Here is a 19,042-nt window from a genome sequence, read left to right on the forward strand (position 1 = left end):
CCTTTATATATCTCCTGAAACTTCTTTTTTTTTTTTATAACACAAAAACTTGGTTTGAGTAAACAAAAAACCACCTTCCTCTTCTCTTATAAATCCAAAACCAAGAAAATGGTTTTGCCAGAAACACCTCAGGCAGACTCTACATCTCTTGAACCAACTTCTAGTCCAAGGATTTCATTATGGTCAGCTGAGTTTTTAGATGATAACAACTTCTTCTCCATTAGTCCAAACTCTCCAATCAAAAGAGTAATGGTACTATTAGAGAGCAATAATAATAGAGTGAATTGGCTTGTTGATCATAATAGCCTTCCTATAATGATATAATGTATATAGTAAGAGAAGGTAGTTAATTTGGTATTTCTCTAAAAGATTCTTAGTTGACAAAGTATAGTTACTGTATATGTGAACATTGTGATGTAAGGAAATTGAAGAATACTTGGAATAGTCTCAGAGGGTGTAAAAATAGATAAAGAAGTGTAAAAATCATTAAAATAAGAAGAAAATTTTTAATATCTGAGCATGAGAATTCTAACATTTTGGATATGTATATTATTTTTATATATATATAAACATATAGTTGCTTTTGTATCAATATATGCCAACCACACCAGAAATGATATGCAAGATTAGTAAGGTCAAATATTACCTTAACAAAAATCAAAAACCAACTTGATATGGGTATTTAGCTTTCAAGTAATTTTCAAAGCTAAACCAAAACATAACAAAATCAAAGGAATACCTGAGTTTATTACATAATCTAATGTTTACAATGATATTTGGCATGACATTTCATGGCTGCATTAGTGTAATCTCAAGTAAGCAGAACCAGCTATCATCTGTTATGGCTTATCATCTAAACTTTTCCACTGTGAATCAATCTAAAGTTTTAGTGGTGTTAGATCAATTTTCCTGAAAAAAAATGAGTCCACAATTTGATCAATTTCGTCTGTCTTATTTTCATCACCATGCCTTATTTCATTACCTTCTATATTTTTAACAAGTTTGTATTGTGTATTCCTTAAAAGCAGACAGAAAATATCTTCTGAAATCAAACTATATTTTATTTCTTTTTGTTCTCACACAATGCATACTATCACATAATGGAATCAAAGCAAGGTCAATATGACCATTTACAAAAGAAGAAAAAACAACAAAAAGGATGAAAACAAACTCTAAAAACCTCTTCTACTTCAGAAAATGAAAAAGTTCATTACTTGCAAAGAACTAGTAACCATCTGATCTGGCTCATCATCATCATCTAGAAATTTCCACTGTGAATCAATCCAAAGTTTCATTGTTGTCTGAAATTCCTCCATCACCTGTTTCTCTCCTGCTTTTTCGGATAGCAAACATGTCTTCAAAACATCCACTTTTGATCCAATCTCCTCCACTTGCTTCATACACTCCTCAACACCCTTCTTAACAGCTTCAAGCTCATCCTCTAAGGTTTCTTTTGAGGAAGACAGATTCGGATAACTCAAAATAGACTCCAAAAGCAGAACTTTCCTAAAGAACATATCAAAGATTTCATCAATTTCATCATCTTCAAAAGGGTTGCTCCTCTCAATCTTCTTAAGCTCAATCTCAGCTCTTAAAATCACATAAACAACCCTCTTGAAGACCTTGGTATCCTTGATCTGGCCATACTTGAGTAATTTGAGTGTTATTTTCAAGAATGCCCACTTTTCATACTTTCTTAGTTCTGAATTTTTCGAGGCAACTAACATGAGATCACACAGGTGGAAGCAAAGATGATTCCCAGTCCGAATGATTTTAGAATGAACTATACAAAATCTACTCCATTCAATTGCCTGATCAAGAAAAAACAAATCAATGTAAGAAGACTTACCTTCTAATTCAGCCACCAAGGCCTCTTCACGCCTTTCAATAATCAAATCTGTAGTCCTATGAAACAGTTCCATCCTACTCTTCACTCTCAACTCTGAATCAACAACATTATCCGCGGTTTCCTTTTCCTTCAGTTGAACTCGTTCGAAACAATTCGAAAGATAATAGTGCTTAATGAGTCTAAGCTTCTTGGCAAAGGAGCTCCAAAACTTGGTTCCTAAACTGGTCAGCTCCAACTTCAAGTCCTCTTCTTTATCTTTCAACTTTTGGAATTCTGACTTCAAACAAAGAAGATTAAACTGGTTATCATTGTTGGGGGACTTGAGTTCATCTGAAATCTTGAAGTTGGAGTCGTTGTTCTCATTATTGCCATTCTCAAGATGTGAAAAAGAAAAGAACTCAGTTAGTAACTGATTAAACTTTTTTCTGAGATGTTCTTGATGTTTATGATTATGATAATGATTATAATCATCACTCATCAGGTTCTTCAGCTCTTCCATCATGGTATCAGTCTTCTGAAAGGACTAGGCCAATTCGCTTGCCATTGATTCCACCAATTCTATCAATGCAGAAACTTTGTCTGCCATTGTTGATATCAACAAGAAGAATAAGAAATGAGAAAGAGAAAGAGATTGTTAAACTTAGAAAGAATGATCTATATTATACAGTAAGAGAAGGTAGTTAAGTTCGGTAATTCTAAGAAACTTTACTGACAAAGTATTAAGAAGAAGAAATGATAGAGAGAGAGATTGTTAAACTTTGAAAGAATGATAGATAAATAGTTAGAGAAGGTAGTTAAATTGTATTTATCTAAAAGATTCTGTATAATATATATGTGTAGAGAGGGAATTGGAGAATGACATAAGAAACTTTTGAGCCAGGATATTATAAACTAAGGATTTTTAATTATTATTTAATTAACCAAAAAAATGTACATATATAACTTTGGTTCTTTTATATTAATTGTAATTAATAAAAATAAATATTTGTAAAAAAAATTAATAAAAATAAATAATTAAGTTAATTTTTTTTACAAATTGAAAAAGTTTAAACTACATTCTATAATTGGATTTGAGTGTAATTCGAAGACAATTACTCAATTTAGCGTGTTTGTTTAATCATGTAAGTGAAGATTGAAACTCTCCAATTCTCATAGCTCATGAGAATTTTATTTTACTCTATAATTACTAACTGTTTTGATAAATATGCCCCATAAAAAAATTACCAATTGTTTTGACAAATATGACGAAAGGAATTCACAAATAATTATTATTTGATATCCAAACACACTTGTATTTTAAAATATAACAAGTGAGTAATAATTACGTAGTTACTTCCAAACAAATCTTACTGTAAAAGCAAAAATTATGCCAAAACTTTATTCATAATCACATATTTTATCATCCGTATAGCAATAATCCAATTAATTGTGAGTGTGAAAAAAAATAAAAGGTAACTCCAACTCCATTTTTTTTTAATTATTAGCTCCAACTCCATTTTTTTTTTTAATTATAGCAATAATCACCAAAAGTGGAAGAAAAAAAGTCCAAATTAATTATTAGCTCCAACTCCAATTTTTTTTTAAAGGATTAGCTCCAAATTCTATTGTGCATATAATAAAAGGTAGGTTTAGTGATCTTAAGTGGGACCAAATATAAAGAAATAACGTCATATACTATAAGATTATATTGTGTAAAGAACCCTAACTAAAAAAAATTCGGACTTAAAATAAATTAATATATATATAAAAAAAATCAAGATCATTTGTTTACAAAAAAGGATAGAAGGAAAATCTTGAAATTGTTTTAGCATAATGTCATATAGAATCAAAACTGATCAATTTGAATTACATACTGTAAACAGTGACCATTTGGATCACTCAATCTAATCAAAGTTCTCATCTCATATTTCTTGTTCACATTATGTATATGACTTGTCAAAAACTACTCTCAGAAACCATTAATTTCAAACTCAGAGATCATCTTCCATCCTCAAATATTCCCCAATATCTGCTTGGTGCAACACAACAATTCCATTAGGGTCCATCTTCCTACAATCCTGGGTGGACTTGGCCGCAATTCCAAACCCCAAAGGCACATCAGACATGGAAAACACCACGACTCCATCACCGGGCGAAATATTCTCTGTAATCCTCCCTAAACCACCTTTCAAAACATGGTTTCCATACAGAAATGCCATCTCAGAGGTGGGTTTAAGCCAGACTTTGTGCTTGGCATTCGAGGCCAAAACACTCAGACTCTGGACGGTGAGGTGGAAATTACCTCCATGTGTGAACTTGCCAATGCAGGTTCCTAGAGAGACGAGGTTAGCGCGAGCAATGTTGGTGGCACGTTTGACAAGGGACTCACTGACATAGTAGACTTTGCTCTTGTTAAGACGGAAGCAATAGCGGCCAGGTTCGGAGTCTGGACCTTCATGAGAAGGATTCTCTACAATATTCTTGAGGTTATTTCCTGTGAACTTGAAGATCTTCTCAAATACTGCTGTTGTCTCTGTTTCATCGAGAGGTCTCATCTTGGTTTGTAAGAGAATATGGCAGTTTTCTGCCTAGGTAATATGTGTCTGAAACAAGAAAAAGAAGATAATGAATACAAATAAGGATGTATGTAAGACATTTTCCAATGAAGATAGAAAGTAAAGGTGGCTTATAAACAAACATAAACCACCACAAAATGTATGTAAGGATGTATGTAAGACATTTTCCAATGAAGATAGAAAGTAAAAGTGGCTTATAAAGAAACAAAAACCCCCACAAAATGTATCACATCCAAAATTGAAAAGTGCAATCAAACATCAAAGGAAAATTGACAGATAGTGAGCAAACAAAAAAAAAAAACTGCAATTAATTGTGCAAAAAAAATTCAACAGCCAGCCAGATTATGATTGATCAAAGCGACAACATCTAAAGGTTACTTTCTAATTTGCTTAGAGCATTTAGGGATATACATCCTCAAACCCCTAATTACACTAGTACGAAAATGGATACATAAGCCCTCTTAAACAAAAATGAAATAAAATAGCCAAGATAGAATATAAGGTATGGAACAAAACAGAAACACTTATATCAAGATCTCCCTATGATCTGTTTCTGAAATGGAAAAAAATGTTCAAAGTCATGTGGAAGAAAGAATAGAGGAGGCAGCATGGAGGTTCCTATGTTCAATATTTAGAAACTTATAGGATTTCTTTTGTTTTTGGATTTAGGTTCACAATTTTTTCTTCTCTCTGAAATATCCAAGTTAGATAAGACATATTTTAAATTTTGAATGCATTAACTATGTGGTATCTATTTGAACATCATGTATGAGTATATAATGGATAGTATTCCTAATCCAAATACAGAGTTGAGTATGGTGATTTTTTCCCTAAAACCCCCAAAACCTTCTCTGCTAAAAAAATTACTTGTGTTCACCAAACATAACAAAAAAGGACATAAAAGAAAACATATAGCACTCAGCAGATGGTTATACATAGGAAAGTCAATATCATACACAAATGTATTTAATTATTAATCAAACACAATCTTATGCATAAAGGCATGATATCAAATTATAAAACAAGCACACACATAACAAATCAAATTTCAAATCATTAAGCCAGTATAAGAATGAAAAATTCAAGAAAACTAATTGAGGAGGCATACCTGAGCCTTAGACCTATATGTCAGGGCTTAATCTTCCTCTGCAAAAGAAAGACAGAAGAACAACGCAAAACTTCACATAATACACAACCAAAATCCAAGCTATACTCCAAAATAATAACAACAGCGTAAAGGGTATTTCAAAAATTGGCATTTCAGGGTTGCAGCGAGAAATCATATGCTTGGATGAATAAGATTGCTTAGCAATAAATTTATGATTTTGGCCTAGTCAAGTACATCATCAACCATAGAACACAAACCAACATCAAATCAAAGCTCACCAACGTAAAATCCTGAACAATGAATATACAATAGAAACCAAAGAACCAGACCCAAAAAAAAAAAAAACAATTGTCAAAAGCAATTAAGAACAAAGGGATATCTTAATATGAAAATTACCTACGGAGAGATGCTGGCCGGAAGGGGCTGAGGAAGAAAGAGATGAGAGAATTGTGAGAGAGAGTGGAGACAAACGCATGAAGTGCAGTGGAGGGTTTTTAGGGTTTTAGGCTTGTTAGGGTGAGAATTGGGGTTTCTATGTTGTGTGTGCGGAGGCTCGCGGTAAGCAACCATGCACCCCCTATTATTTTGAGCCATTTCATTATTATTTAAAAAATATTTTATATTCTGACAAAAAAAAATATTAGAAACAATTCTATCATCGATTCTAATTTTTTAACATTAGAAAAAAAAAACCTTTGAAAGGAATATAGGAGCTTAGAAAGGAATAGGAAGAAAAAAAAAATGTACAAAGAACATTCATGACCTATTATTCAATGAGCGATATTCTAATTTCACATCAAATCTCATATATTTTATTTTATATGACGAATTATTGAATTACATCAATTAACATTTACTATCAACACAATATATGTTATTGATCTATGCCATGATAATATCCTTAATCAAATGTATGTTTTTAACCTTTAGACACTATTATTATTATTATTATTATTATTAAGATGCCATAACATTACGGTATCTTTTTATTATTAACCTATATATATCTATATATATATAAATGAGAGCTTCAAGGAGATGACGTGCCACTCTAAAATTACTCCAAATTATTTTTTCTATTTTTTTTTTAATCTAATTTTTTTAATCATTTTAATTATTAATTATTTAAACTTTATTTTTTTAAATATTTAAATAAGATATTTTTTTAATATAGCTCCAAAGAGATGATGTGGTACTCTAAAATTACTCCAAACTATTTTTAATATTTTCTCCTTTAATCTAATTTTTTTATTCATTTTTATTATTAATAACTATTTTTTCTATTTTCTCCTTTAATGTAATTTTATTATTCATTTTTATTATTGATTAATTAAACTTTATTTTTTTAAATATTTAAATAAGATATTTTTTAATTAAATACCTAATAAACTAACAAAAAATAAATAATAAAAAAACTACATAATATACTAATAAAATAAATTTTTTGAAGCGGTATATAAAAAATCATATGGTGTGGTGATATATAGTTAGTTTGGAAAAAACATAGACACTCTATTATGTTAATCTATATCTATATATCTATATATATATAAAGGAGAGCTTCAAGGGATGACGTGGCACTCTAAAATTACTCCAAACTATTTTTTTTATTTTCTCCTTTAATCTAATTTTTTTAATCATTTTAATTATTAATTATTTAAACTTTATTTTATTAAATATTTAAATAAGATATTTTTTTAATATAGCTCCAAAGAGATGATGTGGTACTCTAAAATTACTCCAAACTATTTTTTCTATTTTCTCCTTTAATCTAATTTTTTTATCCATTTTTATTATTAATTATTTAAACTTTATTTTTTTAAATATTTAAATAAGATATTTTTTTAATATATATATATATATATATAAAGGAGAGCTTCAAGGAGATGATGATGCACTCTAAAATTACTCTAAACTATTTTTAATATTTTCTCCTTTAATCTAATTTTTTTATTCATTTTTATTATTAATTATTTAAACTTTATTTTTTTAAATATTTAAATAAGATATTTTTTTAATTAAATACCTAATAAACTAACAAAAAATAAAATAATAAAAAAACTACATAATATACTAATAAAATAAAATTTTTGAAGCTGTATATAAAAAATCATATGGTGTGGTGATATATAGTTAGTTTGGAAAATCTATATATATATATAAATGAGTGCTTCAAGGGATGACGTGGCACTCTAAAATTACTCCAAACTATTTTTTCTATTTTCTCATTTAATCTAATTTTTTTAATCATTTTAATTATTAATTATTTAAACTTTATTTTTTTAAATATTTAAATAAGATATTTTTTAAATATAGCTCCAAAGAGATGATGTGGTACTCTAAAATTACTCCAAACTATTTTTTCTATTTTCTCCTTTAATCTAATTTTTTTATCCATTTTTATTATTAATTATTTAAACTTTATTTTTTTAAATATTTAAATAAGATATTTTTTTAATATATATATATATAAAGGAGAGCTTCAAGGAGATAATGAGGCACTCTAAAATTACTCCAAACTATTTTTAATATTTTCTCCTTTAATCTAATTTTTTTATTCATTTTTATTATTAATAACTATTTTTTCTATTTTTTCCTTTAATGTAATTTTTTTATTCATTTTTATTATTGATTAATTAAACTTTATTTTTTTAAATATTTAAATAAGATATTTTTTAATTAAATACCTAATAAACTAACAAAAAATAAAATAATAAAAAAACTACATAATATACTAATAAAATAAAAATTTTGAAGCGGTATATAAAAAATCATATGGTGTGGTGATATATAGTTAGTTTGGAAAAAACATAGACACTCTATTATGTTAATCTATATCTATATATTATGAGTAATGATTGGAACATACTTAAATTGCACACAATTTTTACACACAATGATATGTATTTAATCTCAACCACATAATCAAAAGTGATGCGTCCCCACTTAAGAATATCTATGGCTAAAATTGAATATACATCATGGTGTGTGTTGACGCCGTTTTTCGTCAAACAGTGAAAGAAGATCACATAAACAATAGTTAATAATGGCCAATTGAAATAAAACAATGTAAACACACGATTTTTACGTGGTTCAGCAGTTAAATATGTCTAGTCCACGAGTCTTTGTTATTAAACTCAAGATTATCTCTAGGAATTCTTCAAGAATGAATTCTCCAGAGTTTTCTCTCAAGGATCAGAATTTCGGTCATTTACAATGATGCATGACCTCTCTATTTATAGAGAAGGCTATAGAATACTATCCCACATATTTTGGGTAGTTACTCTTTTTGTATAAATAAAATAAATGGCTTTAAATGCCTATATTCAGATATAAAAGGAAACGTCCCCTGAAGACCAGGAGACGTACAACTGACCAAATAATATCCCACGATTCTAGGGGATTTACAATAATAAATGAGGATTACATCTCATATTTATAACACTTGTAGATATTCAAGGTGGTTATCGCGTATCTCTAAGGTTTTAGCCTCCCAGGTTTCCCGTCATCTATCGAGCTAGGAATATCTCCTGAGGCCACACGACTTTCGAGATCGGACACAGCTTTCGAGCTCGGGACCCCTGATCCGAAGTCGTCCCTGAAGATGAGTGTGTTCCCGAAGCTATCTTTCGAGATCATGAATACTTCGAGGTCGTCTATATCCTGCAAGCTCGACATACAATCCTGGAGCATGTTTCCAACCTTATGAGTCCACTTATTTGCGAATCCAACTTTCGAGGTCATAATTAACATAGCTCGAAATCTGGGTGTAACATCTTGCCCCCTCAAAAGTATTTGTTCGAATCCTAAGAGAAGGAAACTTTTGAACTACTTTCTTTGAGAACTGTACCGTCATACACTCTTGAAAATGGACACGCGTCAATTGGGTATTGCTCATTGTTGGTACTTGAGTACCTTGGAAACACGCCCACGATCGTCCGTCTGACACCTTTTCCGCGCCATCTTGTCATTGATCCCTGACCGTTGGATTTTGCAAGGATTTTGTTCAACGTTCCAGATTAATTCCTTTTTCCCACCTATATATACAAGACCTCACCCTTCGTCTTCATTTTTACCTTCGTTCACCAAAAGCAAGAAAAGAAGAACAACGAAATCAGAGACCTCTTTGTAAAGTTTCCAATCTGTGCATGTTTTCTCGGCCAAAGAAACAGAGAAATCCTGGTCTGTTCGAGTCCGTGAGTTCTTATTTGCAACCTCTTCTTCAATCGACAATCTCTCTGCAATCGCCATTATTGTGTAAGTATGCAATCTTTGTTTCCCATTTTGTCAGTTTTTATTCAAACTGTTCTTGCTGTGTATGTGTATATACTAGTTTACATCCTTAGCATAATACGATAGGAGGTTTTGATCCGATAGACTCTTATGCTTTTTAGACTTCCATATTGGATTTACACCACTGGCTTATACCCAGTTTTCATACTTGAGTGAGGTTCCAATTTTCTGGGTTTTGAAAAAAAATTTAGGCGACGTTTCTTGTACACTAAGTTTTTGGGTAAAAAACATGGGTCTTGATAAATGCACGAAACCCAAAGTTGCCTTTCCTGGTTAACCGCCACTCTCTTTTCCCTTGATTTTTGGGATTTTCAAAAAACTTTCCACTCTCCTTCCTTTCTAGTGGAATGCACGCCCTGACTCTTCAATAAGGGTCTTAATATTCAACTTGTTTTGCTCCCTGACCCCGAGCTCGTAAGTTCGAGTTCGGAACTCTTGCATGCATGGCCCTCACCATTTTTTCTTTCTCGTTAGATGTCACAGAATCTGGAAAGACGGTGGGGGTCATTGCTGGCACTCCCTTACGAGCCAAAATCTCCGAGCCCAGAATCGCTATTCGCCCGTAATCAACGCCGGATAAGAGAATACGAGCTTGCGCGCGAGCAAGAGGACATTCGAGCTCACTACCGCCGCCAGATTGACGAGGTCATAGAGGGGAAAAGGAGAGTTCTTCGAGAGGCCCTCTATCCGGAATTCAATTAAGTACCTAGGCCGATTCCTCTCGATCCTTCGTTAAAGGTTACTGTCGCGTACCATCCGGGAGAGCTCAAATTCTCACTAATGGGGGAACCTTCCTCCTCGTAGCCGGGGAGAGAAATGTTTGAGGCCGAGCACTACTGGAGCTTGGTTACCACAACTAGCCAGATAAGTGACATCTTGGCTTTCCACGGCCTTAGTCTATCAGGCTCCCTGAAGTGTCGAACTCCGGCCAACCATGAACGGAGCTGTTTCGCCCCTGGGGGCCGCGACGCCAGTGTGAAATATGCGGCCTGGAGCCAGGAACACATGAGGGCAGGAGCTCTATTGCCCTTGAAGTCTTTCTTCAAAGACTTCACCGACTTCATTGGGTTGGCTCCATTCCAACTCAACACCAACTCTTACAGGGTACTGTCTGCCCTGAGGTCCTTATACCACGAGATGGGGTGGAAAGGACCTTCGCCTCAAGAGATCTTGCATCTCTTTTGTCTGAAAAGTAACCCTTCCCGAGCTCGGGGAGGGGATGGCTTTTATTACCTTTCGAGCTATCCCAAGGAGAAGAAGGTCTTTGAAGATCTTCCCAATCATCCGCCCGATTTCAAAAGGGCCTTCTTCTGGACAGATGGTCTGTCCCCATCTCGGCATTATTCGTTCAGGCGGATTCGTAAGTATTCTTGTTATCTTTATTTCTGTGCTCGTGACTTTAGCTCTTAGACCCGTACTTAGTAGAAATATGTTGTCTTTCAGCCAATTTTTAGCGTCCCACTCCCGACGATACAATGAAGGAGCATAGAGAGACCCTGCTCCAACTCCCACATGGCAAGAGGTCTCTCTTATACCTTTTACACGAGGAGAGGCTCCGAAAGTGAGGACTTTTGGGATAGGGCCAGTCCACCTTTGACTGGTCCAACAAAAAATATGAACACTGGGAGCAGGTCCCCCTGCCCACAGGCGCCCTCCCTCCGAGGAGAGACACGAGGCCACTACTTCCAGTTCGCCCGAGGAGTCCGCAGTCAGGGAATGAGGCTAATGACGAAGCCTCGAGCTCGGATTCAGATGAAGGTAAAGTCCTTCCTACCTCGAGAATGTGGTCCTCGACCTTACTAAAACACAGGCCCAATAGGTTAGTCTCGTGCCCACAGGATAGATACCACTTCTATATATGGAGTTGGGTAGATGACTGTGTCCATAGGTTTGATAGTGGGCTCGGGAAATACGACACCATGTACACCACGGATGAGATGTGGAACGGGATAGCCGTTCAGTATGGGACCAACGATTATAGGGACCTCTCGAGGTTATCACCCACATATAGGGAAGGCACTCCCCCTGCCTCCTCTAAAGACGGGGGAATTTCATGGTCCCCAAGTTCGAGCTCGGGGGAGAGTTCCAGTTAGGTTTTTTCTTTACCTGGTTTCCCTCTCTTTCCAAACTTATTATCATTGTCTAACTTATTGGAACTGCGCAGGTGCCATGAATCCCGACCTCGACGTTGTGCTCTTTAGCGATGGGGGAGCTGGCGCCCAGAAGAGCAAACGTCCGAGAATACCACGGAGGTCCGACCGACCATCCAAGGTACCCAGACGCCACGAGACGACCCCCACGACCCAGACTACTGTGAGTACAGCCACGGAACCGACTGTCCAGGTTGATGCGTCTGGCTCGACCGTGCCCATCTCGCTTCCTCCGACCGAAACTCAAATAGCAGTTGTTCGGCCCTCGAAGAAACCTTCTACCTCCAAGGTTCAGCTGCCGACGGCCCGAACTCATATTGAGGAGTTCGTGCTCGATGGTGCCGCTAGGACAGAAGGGGCTGTGCTCAGCTCGGATGTCCTTTCTCGAGTGGGTCAGAGCTTTTCTGGCTTCGACGCCGACCACTAGGACCTCGTGCGCAAGGCCTTGGACTGCAATACTCTTTATGATAAGAGTATCGAACTCACCGCCGCGGTAGCCTTCACAACTCTATTTTAAATATTTGTGCCTCAGTTCGCAATTCTAATTCGTTCTTTGTGCTTCAGGCCCTTGTCGTTTCGGCACAGCTCAACTATAAGCTGACCAACGAGGTGCAAACGAGCATGTCTCTGGCCCAGAAATCGAAGGATCTCGAGCTTAAGATGGCTGACGAGCTCAAAGACTCGAAGTCTGAACTTGAAAAAATGAAGACCCGTCTCGAGGAGCTGGAGAAGTCGAATGCCGAGCTCGAGAAGGCCAATGCCAAGCTCGAAGAGGAGAAATCAGCCACCTTCGACTTCATGGAGAGCGAGAAGGCCCGCCTCCTGGACGAGTATAAGGATCAGAAGGAGAAAGCGGTCGACCAAGCCATGTTCAAACTTTGGGCTGATAATGCCGACCTCGATACCAGCTTCCTGGGCCCTCTTGAGGCCACATATGTTGAGCGGTGGAATGCCCGTCTTGAGGCCAGTGAAGCTGCTCGAGAGGCGGCTCAGAAGGATAGTCATGCTATTCGTCCTGGGGGGTCCGGTGCTACTGATGCTGAGAAGGCCAAGGAGACTCCTCTTCCTTAAATCTGATCTTGGGGAAATCATTTATTGGGGTTGCGTCCCCCTATTTTTGTAACTATCTTAATTTATGCCCACGGGGCTGATACAATTTCTTTAAATATTACTTACATGTGCTTTACATTTCTTGGTTCGAAATATTTTGCACATTTTATATGGATGAATCATTTATGTTTATTTATTCATACAAACATATCGTGGATTTAGGTTCGAAGCTCAATGCATTCATGCATAGTTTGTTCAAATTATCCGTTTCCGACCTCGTTATTTTTCAAAGTCGGGTATTACTTTAACCATGAACCCAAAAGTACTTATATGGTATGTAATGTGAATGATTTGGTTATATCTTTTTTTGTTTAGTCACTTTTACTCATCCTCAGTTTTTGCTCCGAGGTTAAGAGTTCGAAACTATTTTTCTTTAAGATATTCCAGCCTCGATCTCGACTTGTTTCGCAATAGGTTTAGGTTCCTACTTATCATCGATTAATTTTTTGGCTGGTTTGTTCCAAACCTGTTAAGTTTGCACATCTGGTTAACTCCAAACGTTTTAGGTTTTTGGTAGTTCGGTTATGTCCGAACTATCTAAGCTCGTATACTTGGTTATCTCCAAATACTTTATGTTTTCGATAATTCGGTTATGTCTGAACTATCTCAGCTCGTGTATTTGGTTATATCCAAATACTTTGTGTTTTTGATAACTCGGTTATGTCCGAACTATCTAGGCTCGCGTATTTGGTTATATCCAAATACTTTATGTTTTTTGATAATTCGGTTATGTCCGAACTATCTCAGCTCGTGTATTTGGTTATATCCAAATATTGTGTTTTTGATAACTCGGTTATGTCCGAACTATCTAGGCTCGCGTATTTGGTTATATCCAAATACTGTGTTTTTGATAACTCGATTATGTCCGAACTATCTAGGCTCGCGTATTTGGTTATATCCAAATACTTTATATATATATATTTTTTTTTTGCATATGTTATTTTATTTTTTAAGCTGATAGTATATGTACCAATGATGCCCCCTTAATATCCTATGAGTGTGACCATAGGTTATTAAATTAAGAGAGATTGCAAAAATGAAAAGAAATAACATATTTGAATGAAATGGAACTTTTATTTGATGGTATTCAAAAACAAATAAGCTAATACAAATAGAAACTCATGGTTATAGGCAACACTTTTCCTATACTACTGATAGTAAGGTCTAAGGTATTCGCCATTCCATGCTCGCGGTACTAGGCTCCCGTCCAATCTTGCAAGTTTGTACACACCAGGTCGGATGACTGACTCTATCTGGTATGGTCCTTCCCAGTTCGGCCCAAGCACCCCGGCTGCGGGATCTCGAGTTGCCAAGAAAACGCGTCTTAACACCAGATCTCCCATTCCTAATTTTCGATCTCGAACCCTCTTGTTGAAATATCTGGTAGTTCGTTGCTGGTAGGCAGCGTTTCTCAGCTGGGTCTCTTCTCTTTTTTCTTCAATCAAGTCTAAGGTCTCCTCGAGCTGAGTATGGTTTGAACTTTGGTCGTAGGTCTGAGTTCAGATCATTGGGATTTCGACTTCTATGGGCAACATTGCCTCGCAGCCGTATGCTAGAGAGAACGGGGTATGTCATGTCGAGGTCCGAGTCGTTGTCCTGTATCCCCAAAGGATTTGTGGCAATTCCTCGGGCCACCGTCCCTTTGCTTCCTCCAACTTTTTCTTCAAAGAACTCTTGAGAGTTTTGTTCACAGCTTCGACCTGGCCATTCGCTTGAGGGTGAGCCACTGATGAAAAACTTTTTATTATACCGTTCTTCTCACAAAAATTGGTGAATAGGTCGCAATCGAACTGAGTTCCGTTGTCGGATACGATCTTCCTCGGTACTCCATATCGGCACACGATGCTCTTTACAACGAAATCAAGGATCTTCTTCGAGGTTATGGTTGCCAATGGTTCAGCCTCTGTCCACTTTGTGAAGTAATCCACGGCGACTACAGCATATTTCACTCCGCCTTTGCCAGTTGGGAGAGAGCCGATGAGGTCGATGCCCCATACCGCGAAAGGCCATGGGGATGTCAACATGGTCAGCTCGGATGGTGGGGCTCGGGGTATCGTGGCGAATCTCTGGCATTTGTCGCATTTCTTCACATAATCGAAAGAATCTGTTTTAATGGTTGGCCAGAAATATCCCTGGCGTATTATCTTCTTGGATAGGCTATGCCCCCCGGTGTGATCTCCGCAGAACCCTTCATGGATTTCTTTAATGATTTTCTTAGCTTCGGGAGGGGTTACGCACCTGAGTAACGGCATGGAATATCCCCTTCGGTATAGCCTTCCATCCATAATTGTGTAACGGGGAAGTTGATACATCAACTTTCGAGCTTGGCTCCGTTCTTTTGGAAGAACTCCGTTTTCGAGATAATCAACTATGGGGGTCATCCAGGTCGGCTCTATTTCGATCATACACACATCTTTCTCTTTTGGCTCGTTAATGCTAGGTGCTGATAGATGTTCTATGGGCACAACATTCAGCTCTTCGTTTTTGAGGGACGTGGCGAGTCGAGCTAAGGCATCTGCATTCGAGTTCTGCTCGCGGGGAACTTGTTCGATTGTATAGAATTCGAAACACTCTAACTGTAACGCCCTGGTTACCCCAGAACAGTTACGGTGAACGGTGAACCGGAAATTTGACTCGCTACCCGAGTCCTTTGGTTAAAAACGTGATCTAGGTACCATTAACAGGTTAAGGTGAAAAACCAATAAAAAAGGAAAGGGTACATTTCATTAAGTAAATAAACTGCTCATGAGCCTTTTAAAATGTTTACAAGTAGTTCGTAATACAAAGGAGTCGCTACAGTTCCAAATTTACAATCCCCGACGGCCTAAGCGGCAAAAATAGGGTAAACCCCTAGTCCCTCTGAGAACTCCTTGACCGTGGCAGTCAAGCGGCCCTGTATGTACATTACATCGCCCAAGCCCTCCACTCAAGGCTGGCCAAGCTTTTCCTTTCCTTTACCTGCACCACATAGCACCCATGAGCCAAGGCCCAACAAGAAAACATAATAAAACATGATGTAATATCAACAGCGATCATAATAACCATTCAGGACTAACAGTCCCACAAATAGGTGACAATAGCCAAAAGTCACAGTAATGAGCATCGCTCCCTCTAGCCATGTGACGATAGGGTCACCAGGGCTTAACTGATAGGTGATTCTTTCATAAGCTTGTTCAGGACAGGTGCATGGTGATTGGTCACCAACATAACCTTCCTCACGACTCTAGAGTCGAAACTATGGACAACGTCCCTTAGCCTTGTGACAGACAGTCACCGGGGTCATATACCTTGGCTATAATCATCTGGTCGTAGACCAGGCAAGCACTTGTAAGTTTCTTGACCCTAGGGTTGGTCTGGCATTAATGCTATAGAGCCATTCAATGCATGATTCTCGACTTTAAAGTCGGTCCCTGACTAGTCAGTGTCTCAAGCAGGTAATCAGCGTTCAATAGCATTTAATATGCAATCCATGTCCACATATATCAACCAGCATGCCTCAAATATCAAACCATACATGCCATATATCTACACAGGGTGCAACTGTAATCATACACTGTTTTCTTACCTCTGGTTCGAGTGAGAATTATAATATGAACGACCCCTGAGAACGATCAACCTTTAAAATCCTCGAAGGTCACCTGGTCATAACCAAATTATAGAATTTATCAATAAAAATGGTAACCGAGGGTTCCCAAACCAAATCCCAGCCCCCGAGACCTCAAATACTACCCAACCGGGTACTAGGTTCAACCCCGAGGCCTATGGTTTGAATCCCCGAGCCAAAAACCTCATTTTAGAAAAATTGGCCTTAAGGGCCGCAGCCCCCCCCCCCCCTCTGCTGCGCCGCGGCGCGCCTCCAGACAGAGAGGCTCCCTGCCTGCCAAACGCCAAGGGCCGCAGCGCTCCCCTGCTGCGCCGCGGTGCTCAGCCCAGAATGGCTAAGTCGGCCACACGAACCAGTTTTTCTCCCTGTACAATTCCCTCTCAAACCAGACCTTTAAACCCTCATAGAACCTCTTCCTAACACATAATTGAACCCCCAAACAACACCCTTAGCTTACTCACATCAAACCCCAATCAAACTAACACTAAAACCCCCTTTGATTCACACTTTCCACATCAAAACCCATGACTGAAAAGCTAAAACGAAAACAGAGCATAGCTTAAGTTCAGTGATCAAAACTTACCTCAAAACCTGTTTTGAACTCCCACACAAGCAGAACCAAGTCTACCAACTCAGCCTTGAAGTTCCTTAGCTTGATATCCCACCTAGAACTCAAAACTCTCAAAGAAGGCAATGGAGAAGATGAAGCTAGGAGAAGGTACGGGAATGAAGAAGCAAACCCCTGTTTTACTCTGTTTATTCCACAGCTTCTAAGCCACTTAAGTCACATATATCCTCCCAAAAAGACCAAAATACCCTTGTGTCATCCTAAGCTTTTTAAACCTACTCAAGGGCAAAATTGGTACTTCCCGCTTAACCCGTTAATTATATTTAACGCTTCCCAATTCCCGCTAATCTCAATATCCTTAAACACCAATAATTCACATCCCGTTACCCTAAAATCCCCGGTAACGCTATAGCCATTAATAACACCCCGAGACTCACCCCGAGCCTTGATCTCAAACCTGTTATGACCAAACCGTTAAATCACGTTTAAAGATCCTCTCATGTCGGAATACTCGAACCAATCCACATTATAATGTGGTCTCACAATACATCATTATCATACAAACCAATATTCAATTATACCCTCAACGGGCCAAATTACCAGAATACCCCTGTAAACAAATGTGGACTCGCATACATGCATTTAACATCATATTATAATATAATTCTCATAAACATGCATAAACACATTTAATGGCATAATTAAACAGTTATGGCCCTCCCGGCCTACTAATCCAGCCATTAACCATAATAGGGAATCCGGGGCATTACACTAACGCGGATTTTGCCTTTTCCAAATAAGCTGCCATTCTCGTGCCGCGAGCCTGATATTCTCCCAAGATTTGATTAACCACGAGCTGGGAGTCACTGTAGCAATGTATAGCTTTAGCTTTGAGCTCGTTAGCTATACGAAGTCCCGCGAGTAAAGCCTCGTATTCAGCCTCGTTATTCGATGCTTTAAAGTAAAATCTTAGGGCGGAATGAAATCGGCTTCCTGCGGGGGTAACCAAAATGACCCCTGCCCCTGCTCCATTTTCATTTGACGAGCCGTCGACATAGAGTTTCCACAGCTCGTGGGCCGTGGTTATTACCTCGTCGTCGGCTATACCCGTACATTCCACTATAAAGTCCGCCAATGCCTGTGCTTTAATGGTCGTTCTCGGGTGGTAGGTGATCTCGAACTGTCCGAGCTCAACAGCCCATTTAAGAAGTCGACCTGAAGCCTCTGGTTTAGATAGGACTTGTCTAAGTGGTTGATCAGTCAGCACATGGATGGGATGTGCCTGAAAGTAGGGGCGGAGCTTCCGAGATGAATGAATTAGACTGAGCGCGAGTTTCTCCATCAATGGATATCTTGACTCTGCCCCCAATAATCTTTTACAGATGTAGTAAACGGGTCTCTGCACCCTCTCTTCTTCTCGGACGAGCACTGCGCTTATTGCGTGTTCGGTAGTTGAAAGGTATAGGTACAGTATTTCCCCCGTTTCAGGTTTTGACAGGATGGGTGGTTCCGCAAGGTGCTTTTTGAGCTCCTGAAAGGCCAGCTCGCATTCCTCCGTCCATTCAAACATCTTACCTCCTCTCAATAAGTTGAAAAATGGAAGACCACGATCTGTAGATTTCGAGATGAATCTGCTTAGGGCCGCCATCCTGCCAGTCAGACTTTGGACATCCTTATGCCTTCAAGGTGAGGGCATATCAATTAGGGCATTGATCTTGTTGGGGTTAGCCTCGATTCCACGAGAGTTTACAATAAAGCCCAGAAACTTTCCTGAAGATACCCCAAAAGTGCACTTCTGAGGATTT

The 19,042-nt window shown here is 37.6% G+C and overlaps 1 protein-coding gene across 2 annotated transcripts; it reads right to left on the reverse strand.

Annotated features, from left to right (window-relative positions):
* Positions 1-3,571: 3,571 nt before the first annotated feature.
* Positions 3,572-6,063, reverse strand: LOC133781800 (uncharacterized). 2 transcript variants are annotated; one of them, XM_062220877.1, is made up of 3 exons: positions 5,909-6,061; positions 5,513-5,550; positions 3,572-4,431 (listed from the first exon to the last, which is right to left on the reverse strand). In XM_062220877.1, exon 3 carries the CDS (start codon positions 4,381-4,383, stop codon positions 3,820-3,822), a length of 564 nt encoding a protein of 187 aa, XP_062076861.1. In that variant the 5' UTR covers positions 4,384-4,431; positions 5,513-5,550; positions 5,909-6,061; the 3' UTR covers positions 3,572-3,819. The 2 variants fall into 2 exon arrangements, with proteins under 2 accessions (XP_062076861.1, XP_062076862.1); XM_062220878.1 differs by lacking the exon at positions 5,513-5,550 and having other exon boundaries at positions 5,909-6,063.
* Positions 6,064-19,042: the final 12,979 nt, after the last annotated feature.

This window comes from Humulus lupulus, chromosome 6 (genome assembly GCF_963169125.1).
Source record: "Humulus lupulus chromosome 6, drHumLupu1.1, whole genome shotgun sequence".
Classification (NCBI taxonomy): domain Eukaryota; kingdom Viridiplantae; phylum Streptophyta; class Magnoliopsida; order Rosales; family Cannabaceae; genus Humulus; species Humulus lupulus.